At 39.1% G+C, this 15,911-nt stretch overlaps 2 protein-coding genes across 2 annotated transcripts; one reads left to right on the top strand and one right to left on the bottom strand.

The window, feature by feature from the left end:
• Nucleotides 1-3,216: 3,216 nt before the first annotated feature.
• Nucleotides 3,217-12,293, bottom strand: DCTN6 (dynactin subunit 6). The gene is made up of 7 exons (XM_063294765.1): nt 12,202-12,293; nt 10,713-10,777; nt 8,636-8,741; nt 7,356-7,444; nt 6,524-6,571; nt 4,807-4,949; nt 3,217-3,488 (listed from the first exon to the last, which is right to left on the bottom strand). Exons 1-7 carry the CDS (start codon nt 12,222-12,224, stop codon nt 3,390-3,392), a joined length of 573 nt encoding a protein of 190 aa, XP_063150835.1. The 5' UTR covers nt 12,225-12,293; the 3' UTR covers nt 3,217-3,389.
• Nucleotides 12,294-13,251: 958 nt separating this feature from the next.
• MBOAT4 (membrane bound O-acyltransferase domain containing 4) lies at nt 13,252-15,601 on the top strand. Its single transcript, XM_063293057.1, is given in 4 exon segments — nt 13,252-13,678; nt 14,754-14,833; nt 15,319-15,416; nt 15,418-15,601. Coding segments are annotated over 4 exon segments (549 nt in total). The 5' UTR covers nt 13,252-13,491.
• Nucleotides 15,602-15,911: the final 310 nt, after the last annotated feature.

Raw genomic sequence — 15,911 nt, 5'->3', positions numbered from 1 at the left:
CCCAACAAAGGATTAGGAAAAGATCATGCATAGAGTAACACCAGATGGCAGTCAGTTTTAGTAAGACACACAGCATGCATCAACTACTGATTAGGGCCAGAGCAGCCATACAAGTTACATTAAATGAGAATCAAAAGATTCAATTCAGGGAAGAAAATATGCCATAGCTATTAGAGGTTTGGAAAATACGATCTGGGATTTCACATACCTGCAATTAATATAGAACTGCTGTATATGTATAAAGAGTTTGCCCATGCAGAGTTTGGCCTTTTTTGTCACTTCACATTTGCCCAAAATGAAGGACAACCTTTTTACACATATAAAGTACTTTTTAATGAGTTGGATTGTTTGCTACTGCATTTCTTTGCTTGGGTGTTCCCTGATCTCCCTGATTGGCCCAGTTGTGAGACTCCCCCTGTTTTTTTCAAGCAGCTGTTCTTCTTCTTTGGAACCACTTGTTTGGCTGGTGATGGAGGGAGTTGCCTTGTTCACACCACATGGCTAATGCTCGATTTTCCACTCTGTGTGGCTTTCCTGGTCTAAGTGATTGATTGGCTTCTTGATTGTGCTGCTAGATGCTAGTGCTTTGAGCGGTCTGCAGGCAGCACAAGCATTCGGCAGCATGATCAGGAGTCCCTGTTGGATGCTAGTGTGCCAGTAGACCACTTGCAAGGAAAGATTTCTTAATCTTGCCTCTGGCTTCTCATGGCTCACTCTGATTGTTGGGAATGGACTTTGGGCAATACTCAACTAGGCAGCAATGTATGACTAAGAGACCCCTCAGCTGACATTTGAAAGAGCCTTATGGGATAGGTGGGACAACTCCCTATCACTAGTCAAGCAAGTTCTGTTATTAAATTCTTGGGCTCATCTGAATCTAGTAGCATAGTACGCAGGTAATGGCCTGAGGAGAAAGGAAACGGAGCAAAAAAGGAAACAAACCAGTCTAAGGAATGTGGACACGCAAAGGCCAATGAATGAAACTAGACCAGGAACTGGAGGCCAGCCGTGAAAATTGCACATCAAGCATAAAACCCATCTAGCCCAGCAACAACAGCAACCTATGAAAGCATAAATGAAGCAGACAGTAAAAGGACTGCTATCAAAAGGAGGGCTAGACACCTTGTATACGCATGTAATGGTTATGAGGAGACAGGAGGAAGAGCCACAGCCTAGACAACAGTTAAATGAAATTTGAGTCTGAAGGAGGAGGGCTGCCCAAAGCTTCTCAGAAGGGACTCTTCCTAGTTTTCGGGAGAGTAAAAGTGAAGGGAGGGGTACAATAAAGACAGAGCTAGTACTCCTGGTTGTGCTTCTTGTTTGGACTACCTTGCAAGGCTAACAACATGCAACCATTTGGATTGCAATCCACCTTCTCCACTCCCCAAGATTTCTTGATCCAATCTGGTGAGATTTTGTGGGTATGTAAACTGAAAGGTGTGTGCATTTGTGCTCAAGCAAAGCCTTCCTAATCATAAAGCTAGGAGCTGACACATTTGATTCCCATAAATCTATAGTACCATTGTTTGACTGGTTTAATATGGTGGACAAACATCTAGGAATGCTTAACAATAAGTAACATAAAATGTTGAGAAAACCATGTTAAAAAATCATTGTGAGATCATCATGCCATTAACTTCATTTGGTTTCTGAAATACCGTTTCTTATTTTTTCAGGTAACAAGTTGAGAAGTTATATAATCAACGACTGGGAAAGGGCCAGTCCATCTTCCCCTCAAATTATGTTCTAAATGTCTAAACCTTATTAGCTCATTTCTGTTTCCAATGTTAGTATCAGGTTCTATTGTCTTTCAGTACACGATTGGAGTCTGAGTGAATTCAATTTGTTTTTCAATCAGAATTTTCATTTCCTGTACTTTTTGGGTATATTCTTGTTCAGTAATGGAGGAGGAAGAGGAGAGGCTGCAACAAGGAAACTACACTGAATCTTGCAACGGGGATGGCCTAGCAAGATCTGCTATGACCCAGTGAGAAAGAACATTGTGCCGATGAGGGGAAGTGCTCATTGGAAGAGGACAGCCATAGACTCCGGAACTTAACTCTGCAGTTCTCAGACTCAGCTTCTCATCTTTTGGGGGCACAAAATGCATTTTGTATCTTAAAAATCTTGGCTTTAAGAAATGGTTCCAAGTTGTTCCCAAAAGAAAACGAATCACAGAAGGGGACTTTTGCCTTAGGAAATAGCCATGGTAGCACTGCTGCACACTGTAAAATGTATACACTATTTACAACTCTGTTTAAAATGCCTTTGGGAAAGGTGTTGGAAAGTGCAGAAACAAGGGAGTCAACATCTTTGAGAAGTGCTGATCTCCTGGGCTTTCTTCCACCACTGACTATACTGTAGGAAAAACCTGGTTTCAGTGGCTCCAGATAAGACCATACATCCACTACATGTCAGAAGGGTAATCTTGTTAATTCTGTGGGGCACTCGTGCCCACAACTGACAGCTTTGTTTGTACACACAGTATGCTTAGAGGAAATGCTAGCAATGTTTTACGTTGGTTATAAATGCTTAACTTTTTCTGGATAATTTCATGGTTTATTATGTTGTGTGAACCCAGTCACAGGGATAGTAATCCTAACAAGAGGCTTATGAGGACCGTGATACTATATAAAATGATTAACAAAGTTTTACCTCTGGGGCTTATACAAAAGTGAAGTGCCAACTATGTTTAGCAAGGCTTATTCCCAAGGGTGCATAGGATTGCAGTGTTATGCACAGGACAGTGTTGCACATTATATTTCTTGCAGCAGAATCTTTTTTCACTGTTACATATAGTATGTAATAAAAATAGGTCTGGATTGAAGCCACAGCGTGAAGCCTAGATGACATTAACTCCAGATAAGTTACTGATCTTGTTGATCTTGTCAGTTATTGTATGGTTTCAATTATTTAATGAAAGCACTAAAGATATACAGAAGTTTAATGCCAAGGCCATTGAAATCAACAAGACTTTTAAAAAACTCTTTTTGTGTAATGCTCAGTTTGGTGCCTTCCAAATGAACTGGACCATTCCCACAGTCTCCAGTCAACAGAGCCATGGGTCAAGTTAACTGGGATAATGAGGTACCATCCAAGATAGCATCAAAAAGAAAGATGAGTTTGTTAGATCAACTTCCCTGATTTCATTAACAAAGAAAAACAGAGGCAATAGAGATAATCAAGTCCACTAAAAAGAATATAAACTATCAAGGGGAATATCTCAATGGCACATTTTATTTTTCATATTTTAATAAATAAAATTAAGCTGCATAATTCAATGACTAAATATCCAGACAACGCAGAAAAGTTGGTTCTTGCAAATATGAAGTTGAGAAAGCAGGCGGTAACATCTCCGATACAATTTTGACCATGACCCCGGAAGGCTTTCAACTCTTCACAGGTGTTGATGTTGCTTTCATAGCCTTTTTAAGATGATGATAATTTGGGAGTATTTTCATGAGGAAGTCCAGCTGTAATGTTTGTGGCTAAAAGGAAGAGCACAATGTTAGAAAAATATATGTGAATCTGAACACATCTGCTTAGAAGAGGCAACTGGACCACAACTTTCACATATCCCCATCAGCATGGCCAATGCTTACATATTATAGAAATTGTAATCCAAAAGATTTGGGGGAACACTCAGCTGCCTATTTTGGTAGGGAAATGCAACATATCTAGCTTCCAGATGACTTGAAGAGAGGGGCTATAGCTCAGCACTAGAAAATGTGGTAGGACCTTTCATGGAGAAGGTCATACAATCAACCTTTCAGAGTTCAGTTTTCCTAGCTGGAAAACTCCTGCCTGAAATATATGATTTCGGTCACCAACCAGTGTTGAAAACGTTAGGTTAGATGGATCAAAGATCTGACTTGTTTTAAGGCAATTCCTATTAAGGAAATTGGTTCCCCAATCTCCCCTTCTCTCAAATGACACATCACAAATGTTTTCCTCACAAATATAAGACAACCATCGTTTTAAAATCCACTTTTCTTCCAAGTATACAGCAATGAAGACTTCAGCAATATTCCCCAAACTACTTCAGTTCTCCACACCTATGCAATAGCTAAGATAAAGCTGAAGCCCTTCTTCATTGTTTCATGCTGAGGAAGTCAGGATTGAAAAGCTACTCGGCTAGGTCTTAATATGGGTATGAGTGTCATTCGTCATTCATTATCTGATCTTTGGCTAGTCTGGTTCCTCTAGTTCTTCAACAAGCCAGGAAATCAGACTAACAAAACTGTGATTTTAAAGCTGGTTTATGTTTTTGCATGACATGTGAATTTACAAACCATAGTGATAATAGCAGCACTATAAAAAAGCACTGCTAAGCAGATGGAAAACAACATAAACAGGTCTAAACCTCAGTTTGCCTGTTTATCTGTAATAGCGTATCTCTCACTAAAGTCACAAGGTCTAACTAAGGTCTTTTATCAAACTGCGTCTGATTTCCTTGGAGAAAACAGAGACTGATCATCCACAAAAAAAGGGTGATTTAAAGGGGGAAATGCAAGAAAGGGATATGCTCCTCACTTCTACCTCAGCTGGACCCTCAGACCAGAATATCTAGTCACAATCTTCTCTATCTAGTGCTGCTTATATAGCCAAGATTTTGACCTCCCTCTTCTTTCAGTTAAACTTTTACATCTGAGGTCAAAGTAGGCAACTTTTATTAGGATATTAATGGGATACACATTTCAAGCAAATGGCACATTTTCCAGGGCTCTCCTCTCTGACTGGATTGGCAAAGTCACACGCTGCAAGACAGGCAACTCAAGCTGCCGTGTACTCTTGTCACCTACTCACCTGGGGCCGCTCAGTTTGCACTCGACGAAGACAGTCCGCTCCATAGATTACAGTGTTCTCAGGGATGACTTCGTACGTGTTGATGTTGCAGCAGGCACCCATGATGCAGCCACTTGTCAGGATCACATTTCTGCCAACAAATGCTGTAGATGTAGAGAACAAGGAAGATGAGCTTGACAGAGAAATGCAAAAGCCAGGGTGATGGGGTGTGTGTGTGTGTGAGAGAGAGAGAGAGAGAAATATATTTTAAGTCTATAACAGACAGATAACATTTGGAAGCAGCTCAGACAGACACCTCCCAATTCACTGGAGTATAAGAAGGGGGATGAGGTACAGCATAATTAGACTTGCAAGAGCCTGTTATAATAGCCAATCTCAATAAAAGTAGTTTTAGCCTTCCTGTGGAATTTATTTCTTGGTCTGGTCTACCTAATGGGCTGATAGTAGGGATAAAACCTTTAAGACTCAAATTATGGATTTATTTTAAAAATAACTTCCAAGGGCATTGTATTTCTGCCCCAGTGGCAGCCACTACCTAAGGTTTTACAACAGAGGTACATAACCTTTTCTCGGTTTAGGCCATGTTTTTCCTAAATGGTGGGGTAAGAGCATACATGCAGACACATACTGATTTGCCACTGTGCTAAGGAAGAATGGCACATGGAGCCCTCTTCTTTTCCTAGAACTCAGACAGTTAGTTGATGTGTTGCCGAGAAATGGAGAACCAAGTTTCTACATTGTGATAGCATGCAATATAATGTACACTGATGATACTTAATTATGTATCTCCATCCTGGGCCAGACCAGAAATGCTGTGATCCTGTGCCTGGAGGCTGTGGGCCCAGGATAGGATAACATAGGCTGAAACTAAACCCTAACAAGATGGAGGTGCTATTTATCCAGAAACCATATGGCTCGCTATCTGCTCTGGTTCTAACTCTGGATGGGACAGCACTCCCCCCAAAGGAGCAGGCCTGTGGCCTTAAGAATCCTTCCGGTTACAACTGGATCTGCTATGGAGGCTGTGGGCTCTTTGGTAATTTATCAATTATTTCGTTGCCAGAGAACAACCTTGCAGTGGTTGAGCATCCTTTCCCAATCCTACGCATGTCCTGGCAGACTACTAATTAGTTGACTAGTCGCCTTCCAGGAAGCACACATACTTTTGTGCTGGGAAATGTGTCAGAATGGCAGCATTTGCAGTGGTCTTTGCTAAATGCTTTGTGCAGTCCACGGCTGCCCAGCACCGTTTTACAGTATACCCAGTTTGGGTCTACCAATATACTGCCAGTGCAAACCAGATAATTTTTCCGTATTTTCCTTCTACTGCAGCACTCCACTATTAACGATTGCCCCCCAAAGCGAGGTGGGGCCCGGGGCTATTCTTATAGGCTTGCAAATGATAGTGAGGGCCTTATTCTTTTGGAAGGTTTTATACAACCACTGGGACAAGAATGGGAAGTTTTTCCTGTCATTGTTGTATTATAGTAATTATTTATTTATATGCCTAACTATATTTAAGTTTCATATAACTGCAAAAATAAAATAACAAAACAAAATAATAAAAATCGATTGCCATTTTCTTACTTATTCTGAAGGTGTCCGGTGTGGAAGTGCTTCTTGAAAAGAGTACCCCCCCACACACCCAAACACTATGCAGGAATTGAGAACGTACAAAATAATCAGTAGAGTTTCCACTTAATCATAGGAGACTTACCTTTGGACTCAATTACATTGTTGTCTCCTATTTTCATTGCTTGGGAATCTGCAAGCCATGGTTAAGGATATTTATCTGCCTGTTCCCCATATCATCAGTTTTACATAACACAGGAGGAGATCCTTTGCAGCTCCCTTGCCTTCAGGAAAGATCCTGGGAGAACATTATCCTATCTTTGTAGCACCGGATACAGAACAGTTTGATTATATGCACTAAAGTTAAAAAAGCACATGCTAAAGTATAGGCAGCTGGTGAAATCTCTCTCTTTAGCAAAAGGTTCTGACTGAACACAATAAGGTGTTATTTAAAGGAATCTGAAATAACATACCATATTTTTTTCCATTGAGCCAAAAACTACCACGATCTTGAGACAATATACTTAAAAGGCATCTTATGCTATTACGCTACAGTTGTAACAAACTGATTTTTACTCAGCAGAAATGAATCGGTGACATTTTTTTGTCCTCAACAAGTAAAGAGCTGCTTTTATTGTGACTTAGCTCTCTTTTTATTACCAATATTTTTTCCCCTACCAAATTAGCAAAGTGTGGAAAAATAATAATAATAATAATAATAATAATAATAATAATAATAATAATAAAACTAATAATATTTTATCTGTTTTAGTGAAGCCACTGGATACAGAAATTGATTAGGGTTAATAAGTGGTTAACAACATAAGACACACATCCCAAACAATTCTCTTTTGTCACAAAATTGGGAACTAAGACTACATCAGAGATATTTTTATTACTTAAGTCTCATGTAACCCTTAAGGTCTGATACAAACATATACCTTTCTAATCTTTTAATTTACTCTTCAGAAGGATACAACAGCCAACTTCAAACACGTTATTAGTGCCAATGACCATGGGTTTGGTTTCTACCTCCTCTGTAGTAGGAGTAATGTTTTCAGGATAGCTGTAGAGACAGAAAGTGTGCCTTAACAGTTCTGTATTAAAAAAAAGACATGCCATGCCATTAAAACCAAGAATTTTATCTTTAAATTTTGATACTAACTTGAACCTTTTCATTAATCTGTTATTCCTCCTCAGCCAGACTCACCAATAGTCAATCAGTTCCTTCCAGAATACTGGAACAGATGTCACTTTGCAAGAACGTTTTGACAAAATAATCATAATTTAGGGATTCAAAGATATGCTATGGAAAACTGAACTAAGAATAGGTTTACAGGACAATTTAAATCTGAAATACAACAAAACCTCAATTTTATGGACCCTCCTTCAATGGACTGGTTCAGAATGCTTTCCTAGAGTGAATAATATTTATATATTTTATATGAATTGGTGTCAGGAGAGTACAAGTGGATCTGTGCAGGAATATTCACTATAGTAATTGGGAAAGCTTCAAATGATTATCTTATCGTTTCACAAATGTCTTTGCTTTTGAATTCAACTCATGATGATGGTACTAAAAACTGGCTGGTCATCAAATCAACAGTAAGGAATCAATATAAAAAGCATATTAAACACTCAGTGATCTAGTTCGATTTCTGCAGTACTAATTTCCTGGTATTTGTTACACTTAGTGTTTTCAAAACCCTATTTTTTTTCCTCTGGTAAGAGCATAGGTATGAATATCTATTGAACATTGAGAAGACTGAAATTTATGCTGAGGGTTGTATGAAATTATTTCAAGGGCTACAGGTTGCCATTTTCTACCTGAATGAATACAATCAATGTATAATGGCACAGGACCAGGCTATTAGTTCCAACAGAGATGGCATGCTCCTGATCCCTTCCATAAAGCAATCCCATCTAAGGGGACCGAAGCAGTGTACCTTTGATATTGTAGTGCCAACCCTGTGGAACAGTCTGCCTCCCAAGATTCAGATAGCCCTGACCCTACTGGATTTTCATAAGGCTCTTAAGAGCTGGCAATAGTCAGGCATTGGGCCAGAGTATTGAGTGAGCCCTAGGAAGTGTGGTGTTATACTGGTTAGCATCTTTCTTGCCAATTTGTCCTGCTATTCTAATTTTTTTATGATTGTTTTTAATTCATTTGTATGCTGCCCAGAGTTGCTATAGGTTGGGTGGCCATACAAGTGGAATGAATGAATAAATGTCTTAAAGTTGATTAAATTATACTAACCCATTAATGATAATTGCTTGTTCTTCTATGAGATTACCTTCCCCAATTACAATTGGTCCAGCTTCTGCAATGATTCGGGCTTTGGGGTGAATCACTGTCCTAGGTCCTGTAAAAAAGATACTTATTGCTATAGCACTTATGTATCATCAAAATATTTCAAGGAAGTATATTATCCTGAGCATAAATTTATCTGAAGATACCAATTTGCTTAAATCAATACAGGACGGCTGCCATCCCCCTCCATGCATTTTAAATGGGTCTAATACATAAGAAGGGGAAACCACAATCATTATCATACAATCATCAGTTGCAACCTACTTCCTCATCATTCTTATTGCCCTCCATTTGCACTGAAAACCTCTTTTATTTTAGATAGTTACCCCCCACTTGTTGAGGGGGTAACAATGATAAATAGGGTTTAGAACTAGGATTATGGCAGCAGCATTAAGTAAAGATGGGGAAAAAAGTGCAGATGCAAGTAAGGATCATTTTTCACTAAAGTAACCTCAAGGGATCAACCACATTCTCGAGCAATTGACTGGACTATTAGAGCACCATCAGCTATTTATATTCCTAAAAAGAATACTTTATAGTAAAGGAGCAGATACTTCAAACTACGTCGTATGATTTTCTTTTTAAAAAAATCTATGTTTTGAGCTAAAACATTAATTTTATCAACTGCTTGTTATAAACAAGTTTTTGAACATTATCCTGTTTGCCATGTAGGGTGGGGTTATATTTCCCTGTCCTATCCCACCGGTAAACCTTGGATATCCACAAATGGGAACAATGCTTACATATATAAATAAGAACTTATGGAACTAAATCAGAATAGAATGACTAATATCCTTCATTCAATCTGGAACTTGGGGCTCTGATATATGCCTTATTCATGCTCACATAAATTTGAATAAAGTGACAATAGCAAATAGGTGAAGAAAACAATCTCACTCTTCATTGCACCAGAAAAATAATCCAAACTTAAATAAATGACCCAATATACTAGGTATGAAATCAGTATTAGTATTTTTTTAAATTAAATTTAAAAAGTAACTTTCAATTTTCTCAAGCATCAGGACTAAAAAGGTAAATGTCATACATGGTCTAGAATTACATGTTTTCTATAATTTCCCCTGGAAGAAACTAACAGTAATTTTAAATTTTGCTGGGAATCTTGATGACCCATTCATGCTATGAAGTTTGAAATGACATTCGTAGTTTCTCTTTTTCATTTTACTGGTGACTTAATCTAGAAACAGATTTCAAGTAATTGCCTAGATATGCACACAATTCTATCTGACCAGGTTTTTCAGAAATATGCAGAAATTAAGAGCATTTTTATAAATTAGTCCCCAGCTCCTGGTAGCTATTCTAATTAACCCCAGAGCGCAACATTTTCTGGATTCACACAACGTTATTAATCGTGTCAGTTATCAACTTAGAGGCTGCATCTTTTTAACTTTCTAAGCTTTGCTAGTTTTAACCTTGGTTAGTTTTTGTGGCTTAGCATATTGTACAATCATAGACTATTTGTTAATAATTCAATGGTATTGAAATTGTTGTTGTTTATTCATTCAGTCACTTCCGACTCTTCGTGACTTCATGGACCAGCCCACGCCAGAGCTTCCTATCAGTTGTCGCCACCCCCAGCTCCCCCAAGGTTGAACCCCTCACCTCTAGAATGTCATCCATCCACCTTGCCCTTGGTCGGCCCCTCTTCCTTTTGCCTTCCACTCTCCCTAGCATCAGCATCTTCTCCAGGGTGTCCTGTCTTCTCATTATGTGGCCAAAGTATTTCAGTTTGGCCTTTAATATCATTCCCTCAAGTGAGCAGTCTGGCTTTATTTCCTGGAGTATGGACTGGTTTGATCTTCTTGCAGTCCAAGGCACTCTCAGAATTTTCCTCCAACACCACATAATAACTACATAATACACCACATAAAAACTGAGGTATTGTGATATTATTATTATTGTGAGGTATTGTGATGGTATTGTGATACCTCAGTTAATTCAGTAATCAAGTTAAGCGTGTTATGCTAACCCAGCTGTTCCATTCTATAAAATTATTTTCTCTTACCAATAGTCACATCTCCTTTAATTTCGCTCTCCACACAGACAACAGCTCCAGGAGCAATCTTCACACTAGAAAAGAGGTCAACAGAAACAGCAATAGTGTTTGCATTTCTCCCATGCATGCATTTATCATTGTCAGATACCCTCTGATCCTTGATAATGCATTTTAAAAAGAACAAAGAGGAAACTTTTTTAGTGACTGCACCTGAAAAAAAAGAGGTGCATGAAGTACCAGTGATGAGAAGGCTCAATCCTGAGCGACAGAAGTGCTCAGCCTCTCAGGAAAGTTTAAAAGTCCCAAAATAGAGGAATTCTGTAACCTGAGATTCTGTGTCACAGCTATTATCCAACAAGTGCCTGCAATGGCAGTTTAAATAGACAGTTTGAGGGCAGGGAGCTGTTTTGTCAGTACCAAAATATTGCTATCTCAGTACTGGGAAACCACAATACTGCTGTAACTGCAGTACTAGTTAAAACACTGGACCAGAGAGCTAGGAAGACACTGAGATATATTGTTACTGACAAAACAGCTCCCTGTTTCATACTATTAAAATTTTCTGAGTTGTGAAATCAATGGGAAGCTTTAGCTCATCTTCATAGCCTCTACCAGCCACCTGTAATATTAACACTCAAGCTTCAGAGCTGTTTTAAGAATTTCTGAGCTGATGAATGCAAACCACTCAAGGTACTTAGGAAAATTGTTAAATAACATTAACATATAACAGGATGAAAACAGCAACACACTCTCATAGTCAAGTCTTTGGATCCTCATTCAGTGTGCAACATTCTACCAAAACTATTTAGGAATAACCACAAGGTGGCTTGGCTTCTTCTAACATAAAGCACTGTAGTTAAAAAAAAATCAACGCAAGGCCTCACTCAAGATATTCAGCAAACTGTGGGAACCCTCCAGAAGTCACAGATGCTTCTGTACACAGCGATGCCCGAAGTAGAAAAATGAAAACATGGAATGAGATGTTGGTTTTCCCCTTTGAAGAAAGGCTTTCTTGAGTGCCATCGGGAGGAGAGGGCAGTTTCGCGCCTTCCGTCCTCAAAATCATCCTCTCCGACTGAACTGATTTATTTGGGGGCTTACTGGAAATGGATATTTATCGGCAGGCCGGGCCAACTCTTTTTCTGTCAGAGGCTATCTTCACTGCAGCTGCTTAGTTAACAACAATGGTCAATTGTATAGAACTGGGCGTTCCTTTTGTACACCCACAAACAACATAGCCTTGAAAAAATGGACCCACTGTATATAAACAGAAAGCAAACCCCACTCCCTTTTCGTACCGAAGATGTTGCCTAGTCTGGCAATGAAATGTCTGCAAGAAAACAACAAGGCTGAGAGCACCAAGGACTTCACAGTTCAACCCTGAGCTACAAATATTCTCTTTAAAATGGACCCAAGCAGCATCTAAAGAAAATAACTCATATGGTGGAAGGATCCAGAGATTAATCGCACAAGAGTCTTGGCAACCCAGCCCCCTTACCTCTTCTGCGCTTTCTCCGCCATCTTTCCTTTCACTCATCCATTACTCGGCCTGCGGCGAGGCACCCTTGCAGATGTGGTAGAATCAGCGGATCGAAGCAGCGCGGCAGGCAATCAACTCGTCAGCCTTGTACTCGGTCTCCCGAGGGAGAGGAGGCGCTGGCGTCGCTTGCCGCGCTTTGCAATCGGCGGGAGACGTTGCAAGACATTAAAAACAGTAACAACAGCAACAGAAAGCAATCGCAATTAAAACGAAAAGTGAGTCAAAGTATAACAGTAATGAACGGCAGCTCAGTTCCTCAGATGTATAGAGTGGCCAGCATGAAAGCTTATGCCTTTTAATAAAGTTTGTTAGTCGGAAAATGTGCAGCCAAATTCCTGACTTTTTTAATCAACCCGGCTGTGCATTAAGAGGAAGCGCTTGTGCTGGTCTATGAGAAGTGCATTATAGACGTACAACAAAGTCTTTGTCTGGGACGGCACCCTGACTTTTGAATGCACTCTCTATAGAGTTTGGCCCTGCATTTCTTTTGCCATTAGGCTATACTCTTTTTCTTTTTTTACTTGCCCCAGGCCTGATCAACCCTTACATTTGTTACTGGGAGCTTGACTCTTCAGCCATTTGATTTTATTACTATTTATTTTTAATATTGACAATCATTTTTAAATGGTTATGGGCACAACCCTGAAATCAATTTTTCGGCAGGTGCATTTTTCAAAAGCTCAAGTAAATAATTGTGAACTTCCAGGTACATTCCAAAGAAGCCAGAAATAAGTCTTCTTGGAAAAAAGAAAAAAATGCCTTTTTAGAATCACTCTCCTCTACATTCTACCGTTCCTCTCTAAACAAAATCAGTTTCATCTCCTCTGTAATGGTCTTTAGGATGATGGTGAATATCACTTATTTTTGGAAGTAGCTTGGATTGTAACTGTCTTTTTACTGACAGTACTTAGCTGTTTATTATCATGCAAGTACCTCTATTGCTGCTGTTTATTATCATGCTGCTGTTTTAGCAGTTAGTTTAATTTATAAGTAATGATTTAAATTGTTAGCTTATGGCTTTACCTCTATTTTTAGCTGCCTTCTTTTGAAATAACTATCTGACAAAGAAATCTGGCTGGGGGAAGTACAGACTGAGAGCAAATTCCTATACTTACAGTGTAAGATCTTGTTCCATATTTTCTGTACTGCAGTTTTGGAAGAATGTCTAGCAGCACTTTCCTTGCTGAAAAATAACAGTCTTTCAAAACTTTTTTTTGGGTATATTCTGCTTTGACTGGTGGTTTCTTCATGGCCTGTGGTATGATAAAGTGTCATGCCTCCTGCTGTCCACATCTCAGCTCTCTTGCCATCATCTATTCAGCTGGCCAGCTGCCAGTCCATAAATGGGTATTCTTCTTCCAGATGGCTTGGCAGACAGTGCATCATCTCTGGCTACATTACCCAAAACATTACTTTCAAGAAGCTGCTTCTACCAGGTAAAAGTCGTATTGCTTACATTTATTGACTTATAGCCAGTGCAACCAATTCCCACGCATTGGACCAAGATAGTAAATGAACGCTTTCTGTTGTGAGTGTGTTTCTTATACCCAGCCTTGGCTATTTGTTTTGTTACATTGGTTTTGTTTTGTATTTATTTTTGAGTTGATTGTTTTTTATTTTTATTGATGTACTCTACTCAGAGTCATAAATTGCAAGTGAGGCAGTCTTATAAATTCTTTAAAGAAATAGTCTAAATAAATAACGGGTGGCACCCTTTTAGAAACACTTCGCTTAAGTGCTATTTACATTTACATTATTTTGGTATATATAGGCCAGATTTTTAATAGATGAATATTATGTGTAGATAGCTCTGGCCTTTCTATAAATAGGCTCAGCAATAATGTATCTTTGCTATATATTTATATTGCAAGATGTCCAGTATAAACAGAGATAGTGCCTTTATGGCTAGGGCAAACTAACTATCTCTAGGCGGCAAAGTGAATATTGCATTCGAAGGAATGCTTCACCAAGTCCTTAAATAGAAAGACAGGGCATAAAGGAAAGTTTCCTTGCTTCTGCTGCATGCTGTATATAGCACAATGCTGCCCAGAGTCACTTATGGAGTTGGGTAGCCTTACACAAAGTGCAATTTTATTTTTTTATTTATTTAATCTGAAAGGGTAGCCAACTCCATAAGTGACTCTAGGCACTTATGTTATTTTTTTGTTACTATTCTTGTTTGGATTTTTGTGTGTTTGTGTGTAACGGATGAACACAGCTGCCTGAAGTTTACAAGGAGAAGATATTTCAGTCTGTTATAATTCAGACCAAAATTAATTCCTTCTTTTATTTTTTTTTAAATTCCCATGACTTCTAGTAGCACATTTGACATCACATCTAATATAATTACATTTTTGCTTCAGGCAGGCAGAATTCACCAACTATGATCTCTTTAGATGTTTTCTCAGATAGTCATAATAAATGGCAGAAGGCAGCATATTTAAAACAGAATTGCTCCTAAATTACTGTAAAGTAAATCTGCTGCTGAGCTACCCCTCTACTCTGTTTTGGGTTTTATATCACCCTTTCTGCCCTCATACTGAAGACCCAGAATGTCACCTCACTGGCTTTGGATATCCATGAAAGGAAAGTGAGAATGAAGTTACCAAGAGATGGGTTCCCTTGGGTGATGTCTTGACTACGCAAGAACCACGCTGAGACGAGGAAGAAGTCTCTAGTGCTTTATTATTGCTACAGTAGACAGAAAATCCTACCAAACTGAAGAAGCGTGGGAAAACCCAGACAGATAAACCCCCCAAAGTCAAGGTGGGTCTGTTCTGTGTCTCTTTGAATGACAGCTCAAAGTCTCTAAACTACGCATGCGTTTTTGCCCCTGGATAGTGGCCCCCTCCTGTTCACCATCAGTACTCATGACAGGTGACACTTATTCCAGGGGTTACTATATTGTACTTACCTGTTCTCCTTTCTTATCCTGCTTGGAGGCCCTCTCTGTTCTTTCAGTTAGTTTCAGACATGGATAAACATGTTCCTCAGGCGGAGTTGTTACTCTCCTTGGATACCTGATGAGTCTCTCCTTCTTGCAGCTCATTTGGGGCTGTGTTTGTCTCTATCTAGGATATTGATTCTTATGGATGCAGACATTTGGAAACAGCCCACATGATTGTTGTCATTATTCAGACATGGGACAAGAGTAAGGCTCAGTGGCTTAGAAAACATATTTCAATGGAATAATTAATATCTTCTGTTGAGCATCTTTGCCTTCTTAACCTGGTGCCATGGCCTTCACTCAGTCCTGGTTTTTGGGTTTCTATGTTGGGCCTTATGGGGGAAGCTTTTGGGTTCATTTGCAAATCTCCAGCTCCAGAGATGCTTGAGATATCTTGATAGATATCTCTAGATGTCTTGAGCTAGTCATGCATGCGTTATATGATTTTTGTTGAAATGAGGAGTATCTCAGTGGTTTGGTGGCTGATCCTTGACATCTTCTTTCTGTTCGTGTATGTCTTTTTGCTCTTACTATTAGTACAAAGCACTGGCCCTCACTTGCGCACATGCCCCACCTTTAGAAACATAACATTGTTATGTTTTTCCACTATTTCAAAGTGGAGGTGAAGGTGCAAGTGTTTCTAAAAAGACATGAAAAATTCTTCTATAATGTTACAAACCTAGTTTTAAATGACATCTAAATGTGATTCAGTTATTCATTG

The sequence above is a fragment of the Candoia aspera genome, chromosome 2 (genome assembly GCF_035149785.1).
Source record: "Candoia aspera isolate rCanAsp1 chromosome 2, rCanAsp1.hap2, whole genome shotgun sequence".
Taxonomy (NCBI): Eukaryota; Metazoa; Chordata; class Lepidosauria; order Squamata; family Boidae; genus Candoia; species Candoia aspera.
This window is presented reverse-complemented; position numbering and strand designations above follow the sequence as displayed.

Bases quoted from the DNA above. Each gene is read 5' to 3' on its own strand.
- DCTN6 (XM_063294765.1), bottom strand. From the start codon at position 12,224: ATGGCGGAGAAAGCGCAGAAGAG. The intron at 6,572-7,355 runs GTATCCTTCTGA...CATGGCTTGCAG, and splicing joins CGTGTTTGAAGTTGGCTGTT to ATTCCCAAGCAATGAAAATA. The intron at 3,489-4,806 runs GTGAGTAGGTGA...TCTTCCTTTTAG, and splicing joins TGCAAACTGAGCGGCCCCAG to CCACAAACATTACAGCTGGA.